Below are 25,546 nucleotides of genomic sequence, written 5' to 3' on the forward strand. Positions count from 1 at the left end.
CACACGTTATACATTTTGCGTGTGTATAGCAGAGACTCGTGTGCAGCTGGCTGTTCACCGTTTCAGGGACCGGGAGGGAGCCAAGGCCCATGCTCATCGCTCTCTGGAATCCTTGATCTCGTGGGCCTCGCGGGAGTCAGAGAGCAGCCCCAAGGAAAGGGCCCTCAGCCCTGCGATGTGTGGTCCAAGCCCACCAGCTAGTGGCTGACAGAGCGGGCTGTTAGTCCAGGCAAACCAGCCCACAGCAGGGATTCTCACCCTGGCACTCCTGACGCCTTGGGCCGCCTTGTGCACTGTCGGATGTTCAGCGGCATTCCTGACCATTACCCACTAGATGCCAGCATCACCCGCATCCCAGTCATGATAACCCAGAGTGTCTCCAGAGGCTGCCAGCGTCCCCTGGGGAGCACGGTCACCCCCACTGAGAACTGCCGCTCTGCATCCTGTGTCCTAACCTGCCTCCTCCCGTCCGGCCCCCTGACTGGGCATTTCCCTTGACAGAGGTGGCTCGGGGCCAGGCGTGCTGTGGGCCTCTGTCTCCCCTCCTGGAGACTGGCAGTGCCGGCCCCAGAGGGTGCAGGGCGGCTGCCCTGTATTTATAGTGCTAACAAGGAAGCAAATTGTTCCCACTAGGGAGGTCCCCTGGGCTGGGGGTGAATTACCAAGGACCTTGTTCCTGAAAATGGCTTTTCAGGGATGCTTTGGTGCACATCAAGCAGTGCCTTGGCCTCCCCGGGAGGACTGAGGGCCCGTCGGTTACCGGGGGGACCGACCCCGTGGGCTTCAGCTAAGAATGCCTTTGCCCCTCCCCATTGCTGATGGGCAGGAGACAAGATTGGTTTTTCAGTCTGGAAACAAAACCAGGACTCAGGACTCAATGGAGAGCAAATTCCCCAGCCTGACCCCTCCGCAGAGAGGCCCCCCGAGTTTCCACGTGGGGGGCAGCGGGCTGGGATGGCCAAGAGCCTGATGGAGTGAAGGAGAGGATGGGGAGAGAAGCAAGGCGGGTCGGGCCCCACCCCCTCCCAGGGCTGCCAGGGAGGACGCCTGGGGAGGGCACAGCTCCTGACCACCATCCAGGTTGCTCGTAATAGGACACCCAAGTCACAGATATTGCTTCAGCACCGACTGTGTACAGCGAAGTGTGGACGGTGGTGTGCGAGGCTGGCTTGTACCGATTTGCCAGAGCCAATGGTTAGATTCCAGAAATCCTGCAGACTGGTTGTTAAACGGACATTACTAAAGACTAAGTTATAGCGACTTACAATGAAAATGAATCATACTCGAAACAAGGGTAATGAATGCTCAAAATCATCACTACCTAGTTATCTTACTACATTTTAATCTTTGCAGTGGAGGTTATTTGCATCTACCGCAGGGTGGAACTGTGACGCAGTGTTGTGCTTCTGCACAGTGATTCCCACGTCTGCGTTCAGTGATGGCACACGGGCCGCTGGTGATGGGCTGCAGTGGGAGTATTCACACCTTGGAAACTGGCAAACAGGGCTGGCTTTTCTTTTTTCCCCATGGCCTTGAGTGTAGGATCCTGGTTAAGAGTGTGGGTCCAAGTCTCGCTCTGCCACTTAGTAGCTTTGTGTCCACTGGCACCTGACTTAAATGCTCTCTGTTAAGTGAGGATAATGACGGCCCCTCACAGGGTTAAGGTCAAATGAAATGGTCCCTGTAAAGTGCCTAGAACAGCACCTGGCACACAGCTGAGGCTCCAAACAAAGTAACCGTTGTTATTATCGTTTGCATAGATGTTAGTGGCGATGGTGGGGACGGGCTTCTCGCCCAGGAGGCAGGAATGACAGCCTCCTTCCTCCACCCGCAAGCCTTCCGGGATGAGCTGCTACAGCCCCTCCTGCTGCGTCTGGCTCTGGAAAGCTGTTCCTGAAGCCAACACTTGCAGCCTGAGGCCTCCCAGAGCAGGAGGCCTGCTCCTGAGCGGATGCCCAGCCAGGCCCGGCGGCTGCACACGTGCTGGAGGTCTTAGAAGCAGATGTGTTCCGAGTCTAGGGATTCACAGATGATGCCTGGGCAAGGCAGCCACCAGCTGGAGGGAAATGCACCCGAGCCTGTCCAGAAGGCGGCAGGGCTCCTGGGGTAGCTGCCCCAAACTAGGCCGATGCTGGCCAGGGCCACTCTAAAGGTGGTGGTCGGCCCCGACAGGGGGCTGCTTGTGTGTCCTGCATGAGGAATTAAAGGCAGAACGAAGGGTCCCCATCGGCTCCACCGGCAGAAGGCACACGATGGGGATGCTGCCCAGGCCCTGGGGGCAGATGTGCTGGTGAGAAGGGAGGGGAGGGTGGATTACGCTGGCCTGTGAGGGGCCTGTTTCGCGTTTGCGTCTTGCTGAGGTCAAGCTCTGTGCACGGGGACTCAGTTTCAGCTGCTCAGAGCAGAGGAGGCCTGAGGTGAGGCAAACCCGTCCCAGCAATAGTGGACCCCTGGCTGGGTGGGGTGAGGGCTCATTCTTGGCCTTCGCCAAGCGCAGCGGGAAGCCAGGACCTCGTCACTCTTTCTGTGGCTTTGGGCTCGGGCCGAGGCAACGAATCTGAGACTGAAGAGGCACCGGGGAGGGAAGGCAGGATGTGGGGCCGGCATCCCAAGCCAAGCATCTCCTGAAACCCGAGAGGTGCGGGCTCTGAATAGAGTCCTTTATTTCCTTGGGTTTTTGGAGACTTGGTGACTGTGCTGCTCAGACCTGCAGACAAGGGGCAAAAACTGCAAACCCCTGTTGATTAGCCATCACTGCTCATAACTCTGAAAAACGTTCACATATTTTTTTCATTAAAAATATCAGAAAAGATGGCTATCTCACTAACTTTGTGAAATATGCTGACTCATTATAATAACTAGATTATAATCGTAGTGAACATGTATCGAGCTTTTATTAGAGTATAAAGCCCACAAATGCAGATGCCGTGTCTCTTCTTCACCCGCACATCCCTGGCCCCTAAAGCATGCCTGGCATGTAGTAGGTGCCCAATAAATGCTTGTTAAATTAAAGAAAAAGAATGGGCCAGGCTGTGTGCCAGGAGCTGGGATTCAGTGGAAGGAAGCCCAGACGAGCAGCCTCATCTCTTTGGGTCTGTGACACCGTAGGCAGGAGATCCTAGTGTTTGCAGCCATGCCTGGAGGCAAGGAGATGGATGAGGTGACCCTTGCGGTTGGGGCCTCTCACACTTTCCTCTCTGATTTCTAGGCCGCAGAGCTGTTCCTGACGCTGGTGTCTGAGCTCCGGGGCCTCTCTGCGGATGAGCTCATGGAACTCTGGGAACATTCTTTTTTCAAATGCCGAGACAACTGGTAAGGGCCTCTCCCCGAGTCGGGGGCTGGGCCAGGAGCTGCCTGGGGGTCCTGGTGGGCTGGGTAGTCTTGATGCTGTCCTAGGTCCCCATTGAGAGATGGATGGCGACATTTCAGCTCATCCCTGTGATACTGACTTGTCGTCCTTCAGTCTGGGGACGTCTGCCAAGAAGGCGATTAAGAGGGGAGCTTGGAGGGTTCCCACGGGGGCTTCGGGAGACTGGAGGCTGCAGGACCTGGCCGGATAAAGACAGGCATTGTTCCCTCCCCACACAGGGACCCTCTTGCTGAGAGCTGGAATTAGCATTCCAATGCGCCTTGGGTACCCTTCTCCTGGGGGTGGAGGGGTGCTGGGCAGGGCTGGGACCTGCCTGATGTGAGGCCAGCAAGGGGTGTAGAGAGACCCCCAAGCGTGGAGGGGAACCTCTGAGGACCTAACTCCATCGGCTGAGCGCTGTGCAGGGGAAAGCTTGCAGCTCCTTCCCCGAGTCCAGCCGTTCACTGGACCCCTGAGATCCGGATTTCAGGCTTGTGAGCTTTTCAAAAGCTCTCAAAAAGATTTTGAGACCTGAAAACATTTTATCGACTTGGAACTATGAAAGACCCCCATCCCCAAACCAACATTACCGAATGTCTAATTGAACGACCACCAAACTTAGTAACTAATAAGGCACAGATACCTTCCAAGCGTTTTATGTCTTATTCACTCATTTAATCCTCATGATGACCCCATGAGGTAGGTGGTTTTATTATTCCTATGTTACAGCTGTGGAAGGAAACCAAGGCACAGAGCAGTTAGGAAACCTGCCCAAGGTTACACAGCAGAGTCGGGATTTTTGACCCAGGTGGTCTGTGCTGCTCCATCGAATTCTCATGGGCTTAAAGAGAAAGGATATTTGACTCGGGCACATTTTAATTATCTTTGGTGTAGGAAGGGGCCCCTGAGTCTTCCTGTGGAGCTGCCTGTTCCCTTCGTGACTCACCCTACTTGTCACTCGGGATTTTCCCACAAGCCCCTGTGTCTCACTTGTCTACCTAGATGTCGGGAATCAGGGAGAGGGGAGACCCTCCCCAGCTCTAGAAGTTTCCAAGAGGACTGACACTCTTGAGAGATTTTTCTTGCCCTCACCTCCTCCTCCATTTCTGCCCAGAGGCTGGTTTTCCAAGGCCCAAATCTATGAGGAAAAGAGAGGAAACACAAGGGCAAGAGATGGGAAGGACAGGTAGGACATTCCTCAGGTGAAGTGGCCTGTGTTCATGAGGGCTCACGCTCATCTTGGGGCTGGTCTTGTCATCAGCATTCCCATTTTATAGATGAGCAAATTGAGGCCAGAGACTATTCATGGGCAGATGGTGTGTGTGGAGCGGGGCAGTGGGGGTGCCTGGTCCTTTGTGGCCATGGATGCCACTCATCAGGGTTGATGGGGTGGGGGGGGTCCCAATCTACCCCCCCACCGTGTGCCCTGCTGCCTCGTGTGACCCCAGCTCTGGGAACCTCCCGTTTCTACTGCGACCTATGCACCCACCCCCGTTCAGTCATCATTTTCCTGTTTAGACCCATCATTGTGCAAAGGTTGGAAACCTTTCTGGAACTTCTCAACCTTTCGGTAATCTTAAAAAAAAAAAAAAAAAAAAAAAAAAGGGAAAAGATCCTGATGTTGGGCTGAGAGCATTAGAGGTTTAATGGGAGGCAACCTGCTAATTGTTGCTTCCTGTTCTATGCAAGGGGTTCTCACCCTACATGGTGACCATGGTTGGTTTCTGGAGAGCAGTGGGCAGGGACTCATGTTGCCCCAAACCGCTGTGTCTCCAGGGTGGGCAGCACTGCAAGGGTTTAGACTGGACTGCTGGTGTCTCTGTGGCCCGAAGAGCACAGGCCCCCGGCCAGGCTGCCTGGCTCCCAGGCCCGGCTCAGCCCCTTCCCGGGGGTGTGAGTGTGGACAGGTCCCTGCTGTACCCCTCCGAGCCTCTGATCGCTCCCGGATGACCTGAGGCTTCACAAGAGATGTCCTGGAAGGCTCCTGGGGTGTGTGGGCTGCCATCACGATGTTCCCTGGGCCTCTCTCCATCTCAGGCGACCGCTGGTGGATGCCCTGCCCTCCTGTGGAACCAAGCCTTGTGTGAGCCTCATGGCGGAACTCATTGTGTCCGGGGAGCTGGAGGCAGATGAGACAGAGGCGTGGCTCTGGTCACTGGCGTTTGTCCCGCAGCCCACAGATGCTATGGTCCACGCGCTGCTGGTGAGCCTCTGCATACCACCCCGCCCCGTGTCATCCCTCCCCTGCTCCACTGCTGATTGGATGCGGTGGGGAGGGGTGGGGGAACCTTCTGTCCTCCGGGCTTTGTGCCAGTGCCTCGTGGGACCAGTGGAGGCAGGTCAGAGAAATCCGGGTTTGAGTCTCAGCAGTGTCCCTCCCAGCTCTGTGATCCTAGGCAAGTGACTTGACCTCTCTGAGCTTGTTTTCCAATCTGTAAGGTGGGGATGGAGCAGTACTTCCCTCTTGGGCTCATGGTGAGAAATGAGATGCTGAATGTGAAGCAGTTCTCCTGATGCCTGGCACAGAGTCCAAGCGCTTTAAATTAGAGCTGCTATTATTCCTGTAATCAAGCATATTTAATGAATCTTGAGATTAGGAAAGCATGTGAAACTAGGCCAATAGTTTCTGACAACACAAGGAGGTCTTATTTAACCCCCACGATGCCTCTATGAAGTAGGTGCTTTTATCACTCCCATTTTACAGATGAGGAAACTGAGGCCCAAGGAGGCTGGGTAGCTGGGTGATGCAGCTGCTGTGCCTTTCCCTTGGACCATGGGGGGTGTCTGCACTCAGCTGGTGGTGGGGTCACTTGTCAGTCCTCACCCTGCTGTCCCAGACTGGTAGTGGGCCGGGATTCAGAGGTCACCAGTGGGGAGTGGAAGCGGTGACGGGCCAGCCAGGGTCCCTGGACCCCTGTGCTGGCTGATGAGGGGGTCTCCAGCAGGATCTTTCAGTCCTTCATGCTGGAGGGGCTCTGGCCACTCTCCAGTTGGAGTGTAGGGAGCATTCACCCCTGGCCTGACCCCTGACCCACACCTCCAGAGTTTGCAGTGGGGCTGTTCTAGGCTGTGTGGTTGGCTCCATTCATTAGGGAATCGGGCACTGACTTGGAGCCAGACGAGGGCCAGGCCCCAAGGGGCATCACCCATAGCTCATGGCCTAGCAGGTGACACTCTGACCATAGGGACGTCAGCGCCATCCAGGGCCTACGGAGGCTCAGCCAGTGCTGGGCAGGGTCGGGCTCCCTATTCCTTCTTTGTTTGTTCAGCATGAATGCAGCGGCCAAAAGCAGACTCTGGTGCCTGATCCCTCTGCTTCGGGATCCAGCCCTGTCCCTACCAGCACGACCTTGGGCAAGATGCTTCACTCTTCTGTGCCTCGGGTGCCCGTCCGTGCGGTGGGAGTAACTCGTAGGGTGATGGTGCAGACTAATAGTCGTTGTGACGTGGGCTAAGTGTTATGTACGCACTGGGATCGCTGCTGTGACCACGTGCCAGGGACACGCCGTGAGCAGAGCAGGTGGGTGTCTCGGCTGTCTCGGAGCCCAGGATCTTCTCTCGCCTGCTTCTCGTAGGTTCTCATCCTGCAAGACCAGACCTTGCACCTCTTTGGACTGTATTTGCTTGTTCTCTCAACCTGTTGTGGCCTCTCCCGTTGCGGAGCACAGGCTCCGGACGCGCAGGCGCAGCGGCCATGGCTCACGGGCCCAGCCGCTCCGCGGCACGTGGGATCTTCCCGGACCGGGGCACGAACCTGCGTCCCCTGCATCGGCAGGCGGACTCCCAACCACTGCGCCACCAGGGAAGCCCAGCAAGAGATTATTTTAATACACTTTTTATTTTAGGATAATTTTAGATTTACAGAAAAGTTGCAGATAGTACAGAGTTCCTGTACACCCCTCCCCACTTCCCCCATTATTAACCTCTTAAATCACCAGAAAGTGTTTACTACAGCTAAGAAACAGACCTTGCTACCTTACTGTTAACCAACTCCAGCTGTTCAGATCCTACTGCTTTTTCCACTAATGTCCTCTGTCTGTTCCAGGGTCCCGCCCAGGGTCCTACGTTGCAGTTAGGGGGTGTGTGTTCTTACATTTTAAACTATACATTCAGGAGACTGCCCTGCTCTTAAGTATCCAGTTTGATGTTTTCGCATCCGTGTTCACCTGTGTAACCACCCCTGGACAAGATATAGGACATTTCCAACTCCCAGTCGGTGACCCCAAAGGTCGTGGTGATTCTGACTTTTCTGACCATCACTAGGTTTTGCTTGCTTTTGACATTCACACCCATGGGCTCGTGTGCATCTGGAGTTTGGCTTCTTTCTCCCACGTTCTCTGTGAGATTCTGTCCGTGACGCGTGTGCATGCACACGTGTGTGTCGGGACTTTGTTCTGTTGCTGGGCTGTATTAATGGTGTGTTTTGCTGAGCTGAAGTTCTTCATTTTGGTGAAGTCCAGCTGGTCAGTCTTTTCCAGCTAGTGCTTCACCTCCCCAAGGTCATGGTGCTTCCTGTGTTTTTTTTTTCCTACCAGCTTAATTGCTTGGCGTTTTGGGGAGGGTTGCTTTGGACATGAGGAACTGGGTTTGGGACAAGATGAATGGGTGTTAAAGTCACATTGGAAAAGTGGTCATAGGCTTAGGGATGATTTCATCTTTCCATCTTTAAAGATTAAAAAAAGAAAGTTGAATATTTGAAGCAAACTTTTAATTGAATTATTTTTTTAAAATACTGTTTTATTAATTATTTATTTAGTTATGTTGACTGCACTGGGTCTTAGTTGTGACATGCGAACTCTTAGTTGCTGCATGTATGCGGGATCTAGTTCCCCGACCAGGGATCGAACCCGGGCCCCCTGCGTTGGGAGTGTGGAGTCTTACCCCCTGGATTGTCAAGGAAGTCCCGAACCAAACCTTTTTAAGTCAGAGATTTTGGCATTAAGATCTGGCGTTCTGACTCTTGTGAAATTGAGGGAGGCTGGCAGTTCTGGACAGACCCCCAGGGCGGCTGTCAAACAAGCAGGGTCATTACTGTCCGGACCCTCTCAGAGCCCAGGCCTGACACTGGCCCAGCTGTCCTGGCCCTGTAGCTCCCAGATGGGGCCTGGCTCCCAGCAAACCAAGTGGCTCCAGCTGTCCTGCCCTCCCCACAGAGCCCTCCCAGGCTTCTGGCTCCATCTTTGGCCCTGGGAGGGCCCAAGTCTGCCCTGCCTTCATGCTGGCAGCCTTCCTGGGGCAGAGCAGGCAGAGGTGGAGGCCTCTGGCAGGCAGGAACCCTCATCCCGCAGGTCTGAGCGGCTTCTCTCAATCTTTTCATAACCCCTGCATCCCAGCCGAGCCCTGCTTTCCCTCCTCTGTGTTAAGAAAACAGAGTGTTTGTTTTCATTTGCCAAATCTGGAATAACATTGCATATGCTTTTCCAAGCCACAGGTCCCCGTTCCTTCCACAAAGGAAACACACACACACATACACACACACACACACACACCAAGACTCACATACGTATACCCTGAAGATGGTTACATGGGAACATATGGGGACACACACCCACAGGAGGACACATATCCCCATGTACCCACATATTGAGACATACACACCAAGGCTCACATGTGTACCTGGACATGCAGACGTACTCACACAGACATGCCATACATGTACACACACACACCAGGACACTCACACACAGGGACAAGTAGGGACATCCACCCACACCTGGACACCCCCCCCAGGATAAACTGGGACAAGTGTGCATTCACACACTGGGACTTGCATGTGTACATACGGGGACACACCCACGTCATTACATGTGCACACACACATCAGGTCACACTCGAATGAGTGCACACACACGCATTGGGACATGTGCCCTGGGATATGCATGTACACTGAGACACGTGCACACCTACCCAGGAATGCACACACCCACAAACACTGAGATTCTAAAACACACACACACTGAGATGCACGCACACAGATACCCTTGCGTGGACACACAGACCTGGTTAAGACCATGAACCCAAGGGAAGAACAGCTGGTGCAGAGGCTGTATTTCCCCCAGGCTGCCAGGCGGTCCCTGCTCTGGGCTGTAGGAATAATCGAGGCCACTGTCTGATGCCCAGTGCCTGGGTCTGGTTTTCACAAATGAGCCCAGAATATGTATTTTGAGAAACAGTGAGTGCAGGGGGAGCGCCCAGCCTGGGAACCAGACCCTACAGGGTCAAGTTTGGCTCTACCACTTTCTGGCTGAGTGACCTTAGCCAAGTTACTTAACCTCTCTGTGTCTCAGGCTCTAAGCAGGTGACACGTGTGCCCTGTTAACCGCAGAGCCTGGCACATAGGGAGTGCTGTGTGTTTATTAAATAAAATACGTCTTTCTTGGTTTTCCTCCGAGAGGCCTAGAACCAGCGTTCCCCTCTTTTGAGCCCCCCCCCCCCCATTTCTGTCTTCCTCTCAGCTGAAAGCTTCAGTGCCCTGGGGTAAGGGTGGCTGAGCGTCTGGGGGAGCTCTGCTGAGCAGCTGGAATGACCCTCCTCCGACTCAGCCGGGGCTGAGTCCCTGCCACTGTGAGGCCCCCGGAAGAGAGGGGCCTGTCTGAGCTGGGTGGGTTGGGCAGTCTGACCCCCAAAGGAGGGCTGGGTCTCCTCCTGCTCTTCAGGGAACCAGACCGAAAAGGGCCCCAACATGTGCTGTGGGAGAGTCTTGATTTTCAGGTAGTTTTCAAGCTGATTGATAAACATAGCCATTATTAAAAATTAAATGATCTAAGCTTGCAGTTAGAGAAATCATATTAAAATAAAGGTACGAGATGGATAATTTATTATTTATATTTGGTTGCATGGGATCTCTGTTGCAGTGAGCGGGCCTCTGATTGCAGTGGCTTCTCTTGTGGAGCACAGGCTCTAGGCGGGCGGGCTTGAGTAGTTGTGGCACCCGGGCTCAGCAGTTGTGGCGCGCAGGCTCTAGAGCGCAGGCTCAGCAGCTGTGGCACACGGGCCTAGCTGCTCCGCAGCATGTGGGATCTTCCCAGACCAGGGCTTGAACCCGTGTCCCCTGCATTGGTAGGTGGGCTCTTAACCACTGCGCCACAAGGGAAGCCCCGAGAGATGGTTAATTTCTAATGCTCTTACTATGCGGTCCCGTGTCCACACCCTCAGGCTTATTTGCATTGCTTGTGTCGTGTGTGGACCAGTCACGGGAGGTGTGCCTGCTGCTGACTCCCCATCTCTTCCCAGATCCCTTGTAGTGACTCAGCTCAAATCGCCAGGGTGGGAGCATTTACACCATGGAAATTGGCAAGCACTATACACAAGGGACTTTCTTATTTCCTGGGTCTGTTACCAAACTCAGGTTCAGCTGCTCACCACTAAAAAGCCAATAATTCGAGAGGCAAGTGTCAGTAGAAAGGAAAGTTGCTTTAATCAGAAAAGCCGGCAGTCTGGGGAGAAGGTGGGCTTGTGTGTTGAGACCAACTCTGAAGATTCTGCTCAGCCGTGACAGTTTTTAAAGGGAAACACGGGGGGAGAATCTCAGTGAATCACTGGGGCAGGAGATTGGGTTCTGCATTGTTCTGTGCATGCAGACTGGCTGACTCTCTCTTCAGATGTTATCTTGCCTGCGTGATCTGCTTGCAGGACTCCTCAGGGGGCTGTTGGGGGTAGAGAGCTAGTCATTCTTTATTCTCACTTTCTTCTTACTTCTTTTTATCTAGGAAAAGAATCAGCAGGTTAGGCAAGGCATGGTGTGCATTCAGAAAAGCATAAGTCAGGAGGAGTCCGTTTTAACTGCTTAGTGATCTCATTCCTATAATTGGGCTTTTAGGGTTAGAGGGGGGACAGAAATGGGTGAACAGGAAAGGGGCAAAAGAGCTGCTTTCATCAGTAGGTGGGCTAGGCAGTTGCTCACCATTTACACTAATGCTACTGGCCGTGCCTTTCCATTTGGGTTCTTTTGGATTGGACCCAGGGCCACCTCTGTTAAAGACAGTCTCCACTCAGAGCACATCCTTTCCTCTTTCCACCTTTTTGCCCAACTTCCTATCAAGACCCTGGGAGAAGAGCAAAGCCAATGCTGGGTGCCCTCAAGCCCCCACCAGGTCCAGGACAGCATGGTCCCAGTCGCCCCAGCTGACAGGCGGGAGGTACAGTGGCCTGGGAGCTCTCCCAGCCCTTGCCCGTTCATCCCTCTCACTCCCAGAACTGGGGGCGGGTGATGCTGTTTGGGAAAAACCAGCCTGGCTGGGCGGCAGGACACAGCTTGTCTGCTTTCCGTCTCCCCTGCTGTAGACAGGGGACTGTGGCCACTACTTGGGGATCCTATGGTCCCAGAAGAGATGGTTGGTCTCTCGTGCGGCTTTACAGAAGGGCATAAAAAGCTGGCTTACTTGTTTTGCCCGTTGATCACAGAGAGAGAACTTTGGTTTTATTTCTTACACGTTTCATACATCTTGGGAGGTGGCAGAGCCGTGCCGCCCACCCGGGGTGGGTCCTGACACTTTGTCGGAGGTTCTTCACCATAGTCCACCCAGAAGAACCTCACCACCCCCACCCTGCTCCCCCAGACTGGTGATGTAGCCCAGGGTCTCTCAGCCCTGGCACTGTTGACATGTGGGGCTGTCCGCTGTCTTGGAGGACGGTTAGCAGCATCCTTGGTCTCTGCCCACTAGATGCCAGCAGCACTGTCCCCCATCTGTGACAACATCCCGTCTCTAGACGTTGCCAAATGTCCCCTGTCCCCACACCCTGAGGTGTGGTTCTCCATCCTCGATGCACATGAATGGTCATCTGGGGTGTTTTAAGAAATGCCCCATGCAGGTCCCACCATGGACAATTTATTCAGACCCTCAGGGGTGGGGGGCCGGGGCCTCTGTATTTTTAGGAAGCACCCTAGATCTGCACATGGCGAGACCTGTGAAGGACCCCTTACCAGGCTTCTCGGCTGGGGTCGGGGGGCCGGTTTCTGTCCCCAGCCACTGCTTCAGACCCCGGAGGCCAGCCCCAGCGCCTTCCTGGGCATCTCAGCTCTGGTGCATAACCTCTGTGTGTCTCTGGACGGGCCCTGCGGGCAGCTGCCTGGTGTTGGCTCCCTCATGAGGATCCTGGAAGACGCCTTGGGTGCCAACTGCACCTTCCAGGAGCCCTCAGATGCTGACCAGGTGAGGACAGCCCCATCCTGGGCACGGCCCCTTGATGGGGTCCCTGTCAAGTGGGCGAGCTGTAGCCTGAATGGGTGGGCTGGGTGTACCCATCAGGCCTCAAGGCCCCACCACCATCTTGTTTCAGCTGCAGCTCGTGCTGAAGGCCATTGGCAATGCCGGCCTGGCGGCCGTAGCTCTCACCCCCAAGCTGAGCACTTGTGCGTCCCTGAGGAGCTGCCCCCCTGAGATCCGGCTGGGGGCCATCCAGGCCTTCCGGAGGGTTCCCTGCTCTGCAAACGTGAGCTTCTGCATGTTATTTCATTGTGGTTGGCATTGGGCAGTAGTGGGTCTCAAACCACTGTTCACTTCTTTATTTGCTCATTCATTCATCACATGTACCGAGCACCTGTTATATGCTGGGCACTGTGGTAGGTACTTGCGTGAACAGGTGTCCAGGTCTCTGTTCTCATAGAGCCTGTGTCTATGTGGGAGGCATATATTTATCAAATAAATATACAAATAAGTATATGATTACAAACAAACTATATATAAGCCACCTGTGCTGCAAACGCTCTGGTTCAGGGGTTGGCAAGACATGGTCCATTGTCTATGTCCAGCTTATGGCCTGATCTTGTATGTAAAGTTTTGTTGGAACACAGTTGTGCCTGTTCATTTATGTGCAGTCTGGGCTGCTTTTTTGCTACGACTGCAGGGTTGAGTAGTTTGCAAGAGAGACTGCATGGCCTGCAAAGGCCAAAAAAAATTGACTCTTTCCCTTTACAGGAAAAGTTTGCTGACCCCTGTACTAGCGGGTCCTGTCTCACTTAGAGTCAAAGCCAGAGTCCTTACAATGACTTATCAGGACCTGTGGTCTGACCACTGACCCACTAGCACCTCTTGGCTTCACCTCCTACTTCCCTCACCACCCCCACACTCCTCATAAGCCACACTGGTCTCCCTGTTGTTCTTCAAGCCTGCAGGGCTTCCTTCTGTCTCAGGCCATTTGCACGTGCTGTTCCCCTTCCTGGAATTCCTTTCCCCTGTATATCCCCAGGCTTTACTCCTTTACCTCTAGAAGGCCTTTACTTAGAAATCACTTTGCTGTCAGTCTTCCTTGGCTATTTCATCTGAAATGGACCTCTTCGAGCCCCCCACGCCTCCGGCTTCCCCATTTTATTTTTCCCTCTTTGGCAGTTATTATCACCTAACGTATTATATATTTCACATAACCTTATTTAGTGTCTGTCTCTGCACTAAAATGTAAGCTTCGGGTGGATAAGAGCTGGGTTTGTCTTGTTCATAATTGTCACCCAGCACCTCGCACCTTGCCAGGCACATAATGGGTGCTCAGTAAATATTGCTGCATGAGTGGATGGGTAAATGGCTGTGCTATGAAGGAAACCAACAGGTGATGGGGCAGAGAATCACGGGGTAGGGGAGGTGGCTTGCTTAGGAAGGGGGGTCGGGAATACCTCCTGTGTGTCCGTTGCTGTGCTGTGCTGTTCCTGTAAATGAAGTTTTCTTGGAATGCAGCCACGCCCACTTGTCTATCCCTTGTTACCTGTGGAAATTGATGAGGCTCTGGCTGGCCTGTGGGAGGATGGGGATTAGCAGTGACTGGGGAACCTCCCACCTCCCACAACCGGGCCACAGGTGAGAGTGTCTAGAGCAGCTCTGGAGACGTCAGGAGAGCTGCGGCAGGGCATCGGGGCCACCTGCTGGAGCCAGTGCAGATGAGGGGACATCGTGCTCCTGGGTGGAGGTGGGTGGTCCCTGAGTGATGACTTTCCCCCTGCCCGAGGCAGCGATCCGTGCTCTCCAGCCTGTACCAAAGCCCCGAGGAGGATGCTGAGATCCGCATCAATGCCTACCTGGCACTGATGAGGTGCCCGGACGAGGAGGTGTTTGCCCAGGTGCGGCGCACCCAGGCAGGAGAGCCGTCCACCCAGGGTGAGCAGCTGCAGGTCGGGGTTGGGGGGCTGGGGCTGGCCTGGTGCCACCTGGTGGGTGCAGGGGTTCAGGGGCATGCTCACGCTCCATCCGTCAGGTGTTCTGTCCCCTTCCCGCTCCCCTTCTCTTAGCACACTGTCTGGACAAGTGGCCTTGCATGCTCCCCTCCCCCACGTGGCAATTGAACAACCTTGGAGAAGTTGGTTCTCTGTGGTCCTCAGTTTCCTCATCTGTAAAGTGGGGTGGAAGTCGCTGAGTTCCCTTCTAGCCCTGGTCAGGTCATGGCACAGTACCTGGAGGAGAGACTTGAGGCAGAGGAGGGACAGTGTCTCCAAATCTCAGATCCATTGTGGGGTCAGAGAGTTCCCTTTAAACAGGTGGAACTTCAAAAAATAAGTTCAACTAATTTTCAAAAAGTTTTTACATAATGTACAGTGAGTTGACATAATTTTCAGTGACCTGAGACCCTGGGGCCTGCCAGCCTGGGTTCAAATCCCAGGTCAGCCACTTCCTACCTGTGTGCCTTTGGACAGGTGACTAAACTTTTATGAGCCTCCATCTTCATCTGTGAAATGGGCATAATAATAATACCTCCCTTGCAGAGGAAGCATAAAATGAGTTGGTACAGGAAGACATTTAGAACATTGTAAGAGCTGTGTGCACAGCTGTTACTTTTAATGTTATTATCACCATTGTTATTACTACTATGTAGCCAAAATTTCAAAGCAGATGGCAAAATATAAATGGAAAGTTAAAGTCTGCCTTCCGTGTCTCCTGATCCCTAAGTCCTGTTTCCTGAAGGTACTGACTGTGACCAGTTCTCTTGTGTGTCCCATCAGAACGTGTAGTGTACGTATGAACATGGGCGTGTATCTCCTTAACAGCAGTAGCAACTCAGGATCATGTTATACATGGCATTTTGCTCCTCAGTGCGTCTGGGAGCTCTTTCCACATCGGCACACTTGGGCTCTGAGCTACAGCTGTTCGGTGTTCCACTAGGAGCTTAACCGTCATCGACGTTACCAGCCCCACCGATAGGCACTTAGATTGTTTCAGGCCTTCTGCCATGAGGAACAACAACCAAAATGAATCTCTCTATATATCCACTCCTGGGCCCTTGTGCTAATCTAGCCAGAGGAAAAGTAGCCAACGTAAAGCGGCACACATTTTTTTTTTTTTTTTGCGGTACGCGGACCTCTCACTGTTGTGGCCTCTCCCGTTGCGGAGCACAGGCTCCAGACGCACAGGCTCAGCGGCCATGGCTCACGGGCCCAGCCGCTCCGCGGCAGGTGAGATCTTCCCAGACCGGGGCACGAACCCACGTCCCCTGCATCGGCAGGTGGACTCTCAACCACTGCGCCACCAGGGAAGCCCAGGGGCACACATTTAAAAGTCTGAAGTGATACTGCTAAACTACCTTCTAAAGAAACAGCAAACCCCGCCCCCTTGCCAAAAGGAAAAGAAATGGTGCTACTAGAAGTTGCAGACCGCTGTTGGCAGGTTCAGGGGTGGAATGGGGGTGGGAGAGGGGCCTGTTCTGCATCAATAGGCCACTGGGCCAAGCCCCTCAGAGGGGATCAGCCAAGGGACAGCCTCGATGGAGGCCCTGGGGTATCAGGCTTGCATGTTGCCTGATGGAAACAAAAGGCAGACTCAGCTCTGTTCCATGTGGATTGTTCCAGAAGCTCCCTGCTGGGCATTCTGAGACATCCTCTGGGACAGGCAAGAGGACTGGGGTTCCCAGTTAGAATAATATCCTCATTGGTGCTCTCATTTCATTTTTACCACTCTAGAGAGCCTCAGAGGGTCCCCATCGTGGATTGCATGTCACCCCTTTCCCAGCGCTGAAAGATACTCAGTCCTTTAGGTCCAGGCTCTGCCCTTGACTGATCTGCACAAACAGCCCTGAGAGATAGGTCATTATAGTTCATTTTACAGATGAGGACGCTAAGGCTCAGAGAGGTGGAGTAACCAGCCCAAGGTCACACAGCTCATAAATGGTGGAACTGGGATTCAGACTCGGGGCTGACTTTCAAACCAGGACTTTGCCCACAGTACCCCCCTTTTCCTTCTGGAGAGCATGTCAGAATGCCTTGCACAGGCTAGATTTCTAAGTTCCATTAAGGCACTGCTCTTTGCCGCCGTTTCTTCAAAGAGGACGTGGTTCTCAGTAGCTAGGCTCCTGAGAAGCCCCTGGTGGGTGGAAATAGCAGGACCCAGGAAGGGGGGTTGTGGGGTCTTTTCTCTGGGTTGTGCCAGCTCCGGGTCCTCCCTCACCATTCCCCCCTCCCCTCCCCACTGGCTGCGCTGGGACTCCAGTGGGCTCCTTTGTGTGGAGTCATCTCCTGCAGCTGCTGGAGACAGGCGACCCCCTGAAACGGGCCCTCCGGGAGGCCATCCCTGAGGACATTGTCAGCCAAGAGTTCCATCCAGAGACCTGGAAACACTCGTCCTACTCTGACGTCACCTTCCGCTCAGGTACGGGCATCCTGGGCAGGTATTGTCCTGCTCTGGGACCACAAAGGCTTGGGGACCTGGGAGTTCTAACTCCTGAGGACATGTGGATCAAAGATACCATTTCCCAAATGTCAAATATTCACGTGCCACTTGCTTGATTTTTTATTTTTATCTTTTTGCTGTATCCAAAATAGCACCTGACATTTTTGTTGGAAGAGTTAAAAAATAGTTAAGTGTGAGCCGCTTCATAGCATTCAGCTGAATAGCGCTTCCATCTTTTCTCTAAACTGGTTCTCTTAAACTTACACTTATTCTAAAAGGAAACCTTTTATCCCTACCATGAGTGGAAGATCAGTTTAACTCTGTAAAAATAGGGTTATCCTAAAAAAGAAATGCAGTATCCGTGAAACACTGTTGTTCAATTCTCATGGATCCTTGCCTGCCGAGGGCTGTGAATTTGAGAACTGCTTTTTCCTGGGTGAAAAAAGGAGATTAGCATCGAAGAGAGACAGCTGCCTCCTTGTAATTAATCAGAATCAAAAAGGGACCCTGTTCTAGCTTAGGTACCCAAGCCCCCTCAACTGCTCAGCAAGTCTGGGGGTGGGGTGCTCTGGCTGCCCCCTCTCTGCCTATCAGCAGGTGTGGGTACATTTGTGACCCTTCTGTTCTGACCTTCCCTCTGCCCTAGGTAAGGCTTAGGTCTGAGCTTCCTATCCTGGCCAAGAGGATGCACTGTGTGTCTGGCCCTGTCTCCGGCGATGGCCCCTTGGTGGCCAGCTCCCACCCGGTTAACGGTGTGGTGTATACTGATCCTCTGTCTGTTCTAGCATCGGGCAGCCTGGGAGCCAACCTGGAGGGGACCCTTCTCTTCTCTCCGGCCTCCTTCCTTCCCCGTTCTGCCACAGCCAACCTGACTGTCCATGCCCTTGGTCGTGCCTTCAACCTCCTAGAGGTAAGAGGGGGCCTTGCTTCTCCTCAGGGCCTCTCCTGGGCTTGGGGCCATTCATCTATCTTTCCATCCATCACCTCTTGTATCTATAGATCTACTCTCACATCTTATACTTCCAGCTTTTGACGTCTACCCACCCGTCTGTCTGCCTATCCACCCATCTATTCACCCACCTACTGACTGATACATAAATCCATTCAACTACCACCCACCCCATCCCTCCTTCCCTCCCTCCTTCTCATCCATCTCGTCCGTCTATGTACTTTGCATCGTCTCTCCATCTGCCTTCTCACCTACCCATCTATTCTTCCAGTTATCATCCGTCCACTCACCTATCCATCCTTCCACCCACCCACCCACCCATCCATTCACACCCCATCTGTCATCCATCCATTATTCATCTATCCATCTCATTAATCTCTCTCATCCATCTACCCTCCCACTCATCTCTCCATCTACACTTTCACTCAATCATCTATTTATTCTCTCAGTCACCCCCCATCCATCCACCTAGTCACCTACCCACGTACCCATCCATCCACCTGCTCTTCCATACGTCTATACCTCTTCTCTGTCCATCCATCCACCTATCCATCCTTCTGTCCTCATCCATCTATTCATTTATGTACTTGTCTACCCATCTCTCCATCTACCCTCTCATTCACCTATTTATTCATCTACCCTTCCACCCACCCATACATCTATCTATCAGTCTCCTCACCCACACATCTCTTCATCTGTTCTCCCACTTATCTATCCATCCTTGCATCCATCTATCCACCTGTCATCATTGGACAATATCCATCTTCTACCTGACATGTACCAGGCCCTGTGCTGGGCTCTGAGAATATGATGATGAACAAGAGAGACATGATCTCTGCCCGCTTGGTGCTCACAGCCCAGAGAGGTAGACAGATAAGAAATGAGTAGACACATTGATAAAACGATGGCAACTTTAAGTAGTGTGTTTAGGGAGGTGAAGTTTCAGCTGAGATCTGAAGGATGAACAAAAGCAGTCATGTGAAAAGCTGAGGTAAGAGCCTTCCAGGGAGGGGGCCCAGTATGTGCAGAGTTCCTGAGAAGAGAAAGGGATTAGTGTGTTTAAGGAACAGAAATAGAGTAGAGAACAGTAAGTGCAGGAGAATGGTAACGTGGGAGCACAGTGAGGGAGTAGGGCCATGTCGAGGAAGGGTTTTGAGTTGGCAAGTGATAACTTGAAAGTTCTGGCTGTTGTGTGGAAAATGGATTGTGGGGGGCAGCAGCGGAAGAGGGAAGATCTCTGAGGCCGCATGTCCAGCAAACTTTATTTTTATTTATTTTGTGTGTGTGCGTCTGGCAAGTGTTGATTTTTCTTTATTGTCCAGCAAACTTTAAAGTAATGGCTTGACTTGGGACCCTTCCATTTCTTCCCCCCAGGTCCCTGTAGCTTGTCTGAGGGAGGGTGCTCTGTGCCGTATCCCAACCCTTTCTAATTTATGGAGAACAGGGAACCTATCATCCAAACTTTGCCCGCGGGGCTCAAGGCTGACCCTCTGGTGATTTCTCTGCAAATGCTCTCAGAGACACTTGGATGGGAGGATGGAAAGAAGGGATGCAAGAGTGAGTGAACAGATGGGTGGATGGATGGGCAGATGGAAGGAAGGAGGGACTTGTTCATTCATCCATCAAATTTTGAGAATCAACCAGCTCATCTGTTAGTCAGGGTTCTCCAGAGACATAGAACTATTTCAATAGGATTATGGAGGCTGACAAGTCCCAGACCTGCAGTCAGCATGCTGGGGAGCCAGGAGAGCTGATGGTGTAGTTCCCGTCTGAAGGCAGGAAGAAGCCAGTGTGCCAGTCTGAAGGTAGTCAGGCAGGAGGAATTCCCTCTTATTTGGAGGAACGGCAGACTTTTGTTTTATTCAGGCCTTCAACTGATTGGATGAGGCCCACCCACATTATGGAGGGCAATCTGCTTGACTCAGTCTACTGATCTAAAATGTTAAAGCCATCCAGAAATGCTCTAACAGTAACGCCTGTAATAATGTTGGACCAAATATCTGGGCACCCCATGGCCCAATCAAGTAGACACAGAATTAACCATACCACCAGGGGTTGAGTGTGCTTAGTGAATGAGACACAGGTCCCTGCCCTCATGGAACTCAGGATCTTGCAAGAGAGACACACAAATTAGTCTGAGTGTGACCTTGGAGTAGTGTGCTTGACACTCGAGGAAGGAGTGATAAATTTGGCTGGGGGAGGGGAGGGGGACTGTGTGAAGGGAGTGATATGGGAATTTAGGGAAGGCTTCCCAGAGGTGGTGACCTTTGAACCAGGGCTTAAAGAATCAGTAGGAATTCTTGCTTTGTGGCCCTTGCCAGGTAGATCTGGAGCTTGATGACTTTCTAAGATTGTACCTCTTGGCACTTGGGCCTGGATGGACCCTGGGGAGCCCAGGGCCCCCTGTTCAAGCTCCCAACCCCATAGCTCTTGGTCAACCTTGTGACTGGGTTACTCCTCCCTGAGCCCCTGGCTTTCCTTCCTAGCTGGGGCTCCGGCTGGAAAATGCTGAGGAAATAGCCGGCAGGCTATTTGGCCCGAAGTCATTCTGGGGGCAGGAAGAGGAGAGACAGGCCCAGGCGGAAAAGCCCCCAGAGCCAGGACCAGGGCCTACACCGCAGCCAGCCAACCCCGCCTGTCCAGGAGAAAGGTCCAGAAAGATGAGAGACCTGCAGCGGAAGGTAAGGGAAACGCCCAAGCCCACCTCACGCCCACTCCTCTACGCTGTCAGGTGTCAACTTGGGCTTTGGGACTGGGGGACCCAGGTGTCTGTGAACTCTGACCCTGCCCTCCTACCCGCTTACAGAAGCAAATTTCCGGTCCAGATCTCAGTAGTGAGCTGTATCACATACATAGAGAAGTGCACACCTCGTGTGTTTCCCCCAGTGGAACACATCTTTATGAGCGCCCAGACCCTCATCAGCTCCCCAGACACCCTCTTCGGCCCCCCTCTTCTGATGTACCCACCCATACCTAAGGGTAACCACTGTTCTGACCCCTAAAAGCATCAATGAACTCTACTTTAAAATCAGCTTTGTTGAGATACAATCAAACTACAATAAATGGTATGTGTTTAAAGTGTACAATTTGATAGGTTTTGACATATGTATATACCATGAAACCATCACCAACTAAATCAACATATCCCTCACCCCCAAAGTTTTCTTCGTGCTTCTTAATCCCTTCCTCCTGCTCCCTGTTGTGATAGGCTTCTTCTGTCAAAATAGATGTTTGTATTTTCTGGAATGTTGCATAAATGGAATTACGCAGCGTATACTTTTGTTTTTAAAGCATGTCCTCCTTTTTGGCCTGGCTTCCTTTATTCAGCGTAAGTATTTTGAGATTCATCCATATGGTAGAGTATACTAATAGTTTATTTCTTCCTGTGGCCATGTAGTGGTTCATGGTGTGGATGAACCACAGTCTGTATTCACCTGTTGGTGCATATTTGTGTTATGTCCAGTGTTGGGCTGTTACAAGTAGGACTGCTATGAACATTCGTGTACAAGTCTTCATATAAATATATGTTTTCATGTCTCAGGTAAATATCTAAGGATGGGATGGCTTAGATCATACGGTAGTTGTATGTTTACTTGTGTAAGAGCTAGCTAAACTGTTTTGCAAAGTGGTTGTAGCATTTTGCATTCCCACCGGCAGTGTATGAGAGTTTTAATTCGTGTACATCCTCGCCAACACTTGGTAGGATTAGACTTTTTAGTGTTTGCTATTCTAATTGTTTGTAGTAGTATCTTGGGGCTTTAAAGTACATTTTCCTAATGCTACTGATGTTGGGCATCTTTTAGGTGCTGACTTGTCATCCATACCTCTTTGGTGAAGTGTACGTTCAAATATTTTATCCTTTTTTAAAAATTCGGTTGGCTTCTTATGACTGAGTTTTGAAAATTCCTGCTCTATTCTGAACACAAGGCTTGTATCAGATTTGTGACTTGCAAATATTTTCTCCCAGTGTATGGCATGGTCTTTTCATTCTCTTAACAGTGTCTTTTGAAGAGCAGATGTTCTTGATTTCAATGAACTCAAGTTTATCCATTTCTTTTACGCATAAAGTTTTGGGTGTTACATCTAAGAAATCTTTGCCTAATGCAATGTTACAGAGATCCTTGGGACCCTCTGGAGATTTCCAGAGTTCTTTCTCTGTGTGGCTCTTTCCTCTCTTGTACTCTGCCCTGCGAAGTCCAGCTACCTTGGTTTCCCTGGACTCCCAGATCCTCAACCCTGAGAGTCTGTCATGCCCCGCTGTTCCCCTCCCTGCACCTCAGCCTGAGCTCTCTCCAGGCAGTAAGCTGGGCCTCACCTTGCTATTTCCCATCTCTTGGGTTCATATTACCTGATGTCTAATGTCTTGGGAACTTTTGTTTCTTCTGTTTCATCTGTTGCTCCACGTGGGAAGATAAATCCAGTCCTTGTTACTTCAATATGGTTGACAGCAGAGGTCACATCCAGCTTCTTTTGTGAACTTAATATAAATGGAATCATTCACCGTGTACTCTTTAAAAAAATGAGGTGAAGCTCACGTAAACATAAAATCAACTATTTTAAAGTATACAATTCAGTGACACGTATATTCACAATGTTGTGCAACTACCACCTCTGTCTCGTTCCAAACATTTTCATCACCCCAAGGAGACCCCACGCTCATTAGCAGTCACGCCCCATTCCCTCATTTCCCAGCCCCTGGCAACCATTAATGTGCTTTCTGTCTCTATAGATTTACCTATTCTGGACATTTCATATAAACAGAATCATACAATATGTGGCCTTTTGTGTCTGGCTTCTTTCACTGAGCACGTTTTTAAGGTTCATTTGTACCGTAGCATGTATCAGTACTTCATTCCTTTCTTTTTTCTACTGCACAAATAGTTTTTTAATTGAAGTATAGTTGATTATAATGTGATAGTTTCCGGTGTACAGCAAAGTGATTCAGTTATATGTATACATACGTTTATGTATACACACATACGTATTATGTATACATACATACACGTATGTATATATACACATATATGTATATATACATACATAACTGAATATACACACACACATATATACTTTTTCAGATTCTTTTCCATTATAGGTTATTACAAGATATTGAATATAGTTCCCTGTGCTATACAGTCGGTTCTTGTTATTTATCTATTTTATATATAGTAGTGTGTATATGTTAATCCCAAACTCCTAATTTATCCCTCCCCAACCCCTTTTCCCCTTTGGTAACCATAAATTTGTTTTCTATATCTGTGAGTCTGTTTCTGTTTTGTAAATAAGTTCATTTATATCATTTTTTTTAGATTCCACATATAAGTGATAGCATACGATATTTGTCATTCTCTCTCTGACTTCACTTAGTATGATAATCTCTAGGTCCCTCCACGTTGCTGCAAATGGCATTATTTCATTCTTTTTTGTGGCTGAGTAGTATTCCATTGTGTATATGTACCACCTCTTCTTTATCCATTCATCTCTCAATGGACACTTACGTTGCTTCCATGTCTTAGCTATTGTAAATCATGCTGCTATAAACATTGAGGTGCATGTATATTTTTGAATTAGAGTTTTCTCCGGATATATGCCCAGGAGTGGGATTGCTGGATCATATGGTAGTTCTATTTTTAGTTTTTAAAGGATGCTTCATACTGTTCTCCATAGTGGCTGTACCAATTTACACTCCCACCTACAGTGTAGGAGGGTTCCCTTTTCTCCACACCCTCTCCAGCATTTGTTGTTTGTAGATTTTCTGATGATGCCCATTCTAACTGGTGTGGGGTGATACCTCACTGTAGTTTTGATTTGCATTTCTCTAATGATTAGTGATGTTGAGCAGCTTTTCATGTGCTTCTTGGCCACCTGTATGTCTTCTTTGGAGAAATGTCTGCTTAGGTCTTCTGCCCATTTTTCGATTGGGTTGTTTGTTTTTTTGATATTGAGCTGCATGAGCTGTTCATATATTTTGGAAATTAATCCCTTGTCGGTTGTATCATTTGCAAGTATTTTCTCCCAGTCTGTAGGCTGTCTTTTGGTTTTGTTTATGGTTTCTTTTGCTATGCAAAAGCTTATAAGTTTGGTTAGGTCCCGTTTGTTTATTTTTGCCTTTATTTCTTTTGCCTTGGGAGACTGACCTAAGAAAACATTGCTACAATTTATGTCAGAGAATGTTTGCCTGTATTCTCTTCTAGGAGTTTTATGGTGTCATGTCGTATGTTTAAGTCTTTAAGGCATTTTGAGTTTATTTTTGTGTATGGTGAGAGGGCGTGTTCTAACTTCATTGATTTACATGTGGCTGTCCAGCTTTCCCATCAGCACTTGCTGAAGAGACTGTCTTTTCTCCATTGTGTGTTCTCGCCTACTTTGTCATAGATTACCTGACTGTAGGTGTGTGGGCTTATTTCTGGGCTCTCTGTTCTGTTCCATTGATCTCTATGTCTGTTTTTGTGCTTCATTCCTTCTTAAGGCTGGATAACAGTGCATTGCATGGATGGACCACGTTTTGTGTGTCCCTTCATCTGCCGATGGACTTTTGGTTTGTTTCCATCTTGTGACGACTGTGAATAATGCTGCTCACATCCTCTTTTTTTGTGTCTGACTTCTTTTGCTTCAAGTGTGTTCATGAGATCCATCTATGTTGCTGTGTGTACTTACAGCTTGTTCATTCTCCTTGCTGTGTAGCATCCCATGGTGTGAATATAACACAGTTTCTTTATCCATTTACTTTTGGTGGGCTTTTGGGTAGTTTCCAGTTCCTGGCTTATTATGGGTAGTGCAGTGAACATTCTGTGCGTGTCTCTTTGGTGAATATATGTGCACATTTCTGTCCAGTGTGTACCTAGCAGTGGAACTGCTAGGGTGTGTGTGTGCTTTCCCTAGTTTCCCACTTCATATTGTTACTTATTTTCTTACTGAAAACTCATTGTACGCATACATTTTGACACCCTTTCTGTGGGTGGGGATCTCACTTTACATAACCGTTGCCCCAACAATAAGACAATGAGATCGTTAGCATCTTTTTGCTCTTATAAATGTCATTTACACATACATCTGGGGGTAATCAAGGTGGTGGCTGGGGCATTTGTTCAAACATTAACACGTTTACTAACCACCAACTGTGACCCCAGGGCCCAGGAGCACAAAGATGATCAGGACGTGGTCCCTACCATCAAAAGCCTCTTGGACCAGATCTGGGGCCAGCAAGTAACTTGAATAAGGGCGGTGGACTGGATATAAATGTTTTTTCTTAGAATCCACAGTCCCTTTGGTCTGTTGTTTTCTCCCTTGTGATAGATTCACATCCCAAGATATATTTTGCACAAGCACAGTGACGAATGGCAACAGTCCTTGGCCTGAGTGTTGGAGAGACAGCAGGGAATGGTGGGGAGTATGGCAGTCAGGCATGTAGCACAGGCCTCAGCTCAGGGTGGCAGCCACTGCTCAGCTCTGAACACTTGTTGCCCCTTGTTGTGAGTGCGGGCTGGGAGGGAGGGGGAGACAGGCCAATATTTCTCTTTTTTGAGATGCTGGCTATGTGGATTTTATAGAAAATCTCCTAATTTTTAAATATTAGAAATAAATTTAAAACTACACACTGCATGAAAAATAAAGACCAAGAAACTGTCACAGACCAGGGCAGACTGAAGAGACATGACACAACAC

General features: G+C 50.6%; 1 protein-coding gene across 1 annotated transcript in view; it reads left to right on the plus strand.

The window, feature by feature from the left end:
- Window positions 1-25,546, plus strand: part of LOC113626595 (uncharacterized) — an 83,728-nt gene that overhangs the window by 3,414 nt on the left and 54,768 nt on the right. Inside the window, exons 2-9 of the mRNA XM_027118350.1 lie at window positions 3,209-3,312; window positions 5,387-5,552; window positions 12,316-12,501; window positions 12,629-12,781; window positions 14,289-14,433; window positions 16,753-16,911; window positions 17,718-17,842; window positions 20,368-20,562. Coding sequence (XP_026974151.1) covers window positions 3,209-3,312; window positions 5,387-5,552; window positions 12,316-12,501; window positions 12,629-12,781; window positions 14,289-14,433; window positions 16,753-16,911; window positions 17,718-17,842; window positions 20,368-20,562 — 1,233 coding nt within the window. The remainder of the gene's footprint in view (window positions 1-3,208; window positions 3,313-5,386; window positions 5,553-12,315; window positions 12,502-12,628; window positions 12,782-14,288; window positions 14,434-16,752; window positions 16,912-17,717; window positions 17,843-20,367; window positions 20,563-25,546) is intronic.

Source organism: Aethalodelphis obliquidens, unplaced genomic scaffold (genome assembly GCF_003676395.1).
Source record: "Aethalodelphis obliquidens isolate GAN/ISIS:26980383/991018 unplaced genomic scaffold, ASM367639v1 scaffold18, whole genome shotgun sequence".
NCBI lineage: Eukaryota > Metazoa > Chordata > Mammalia > Artiodactyla > Delphinidae > Aethalodelphis > Aethalodelphis obliquidens.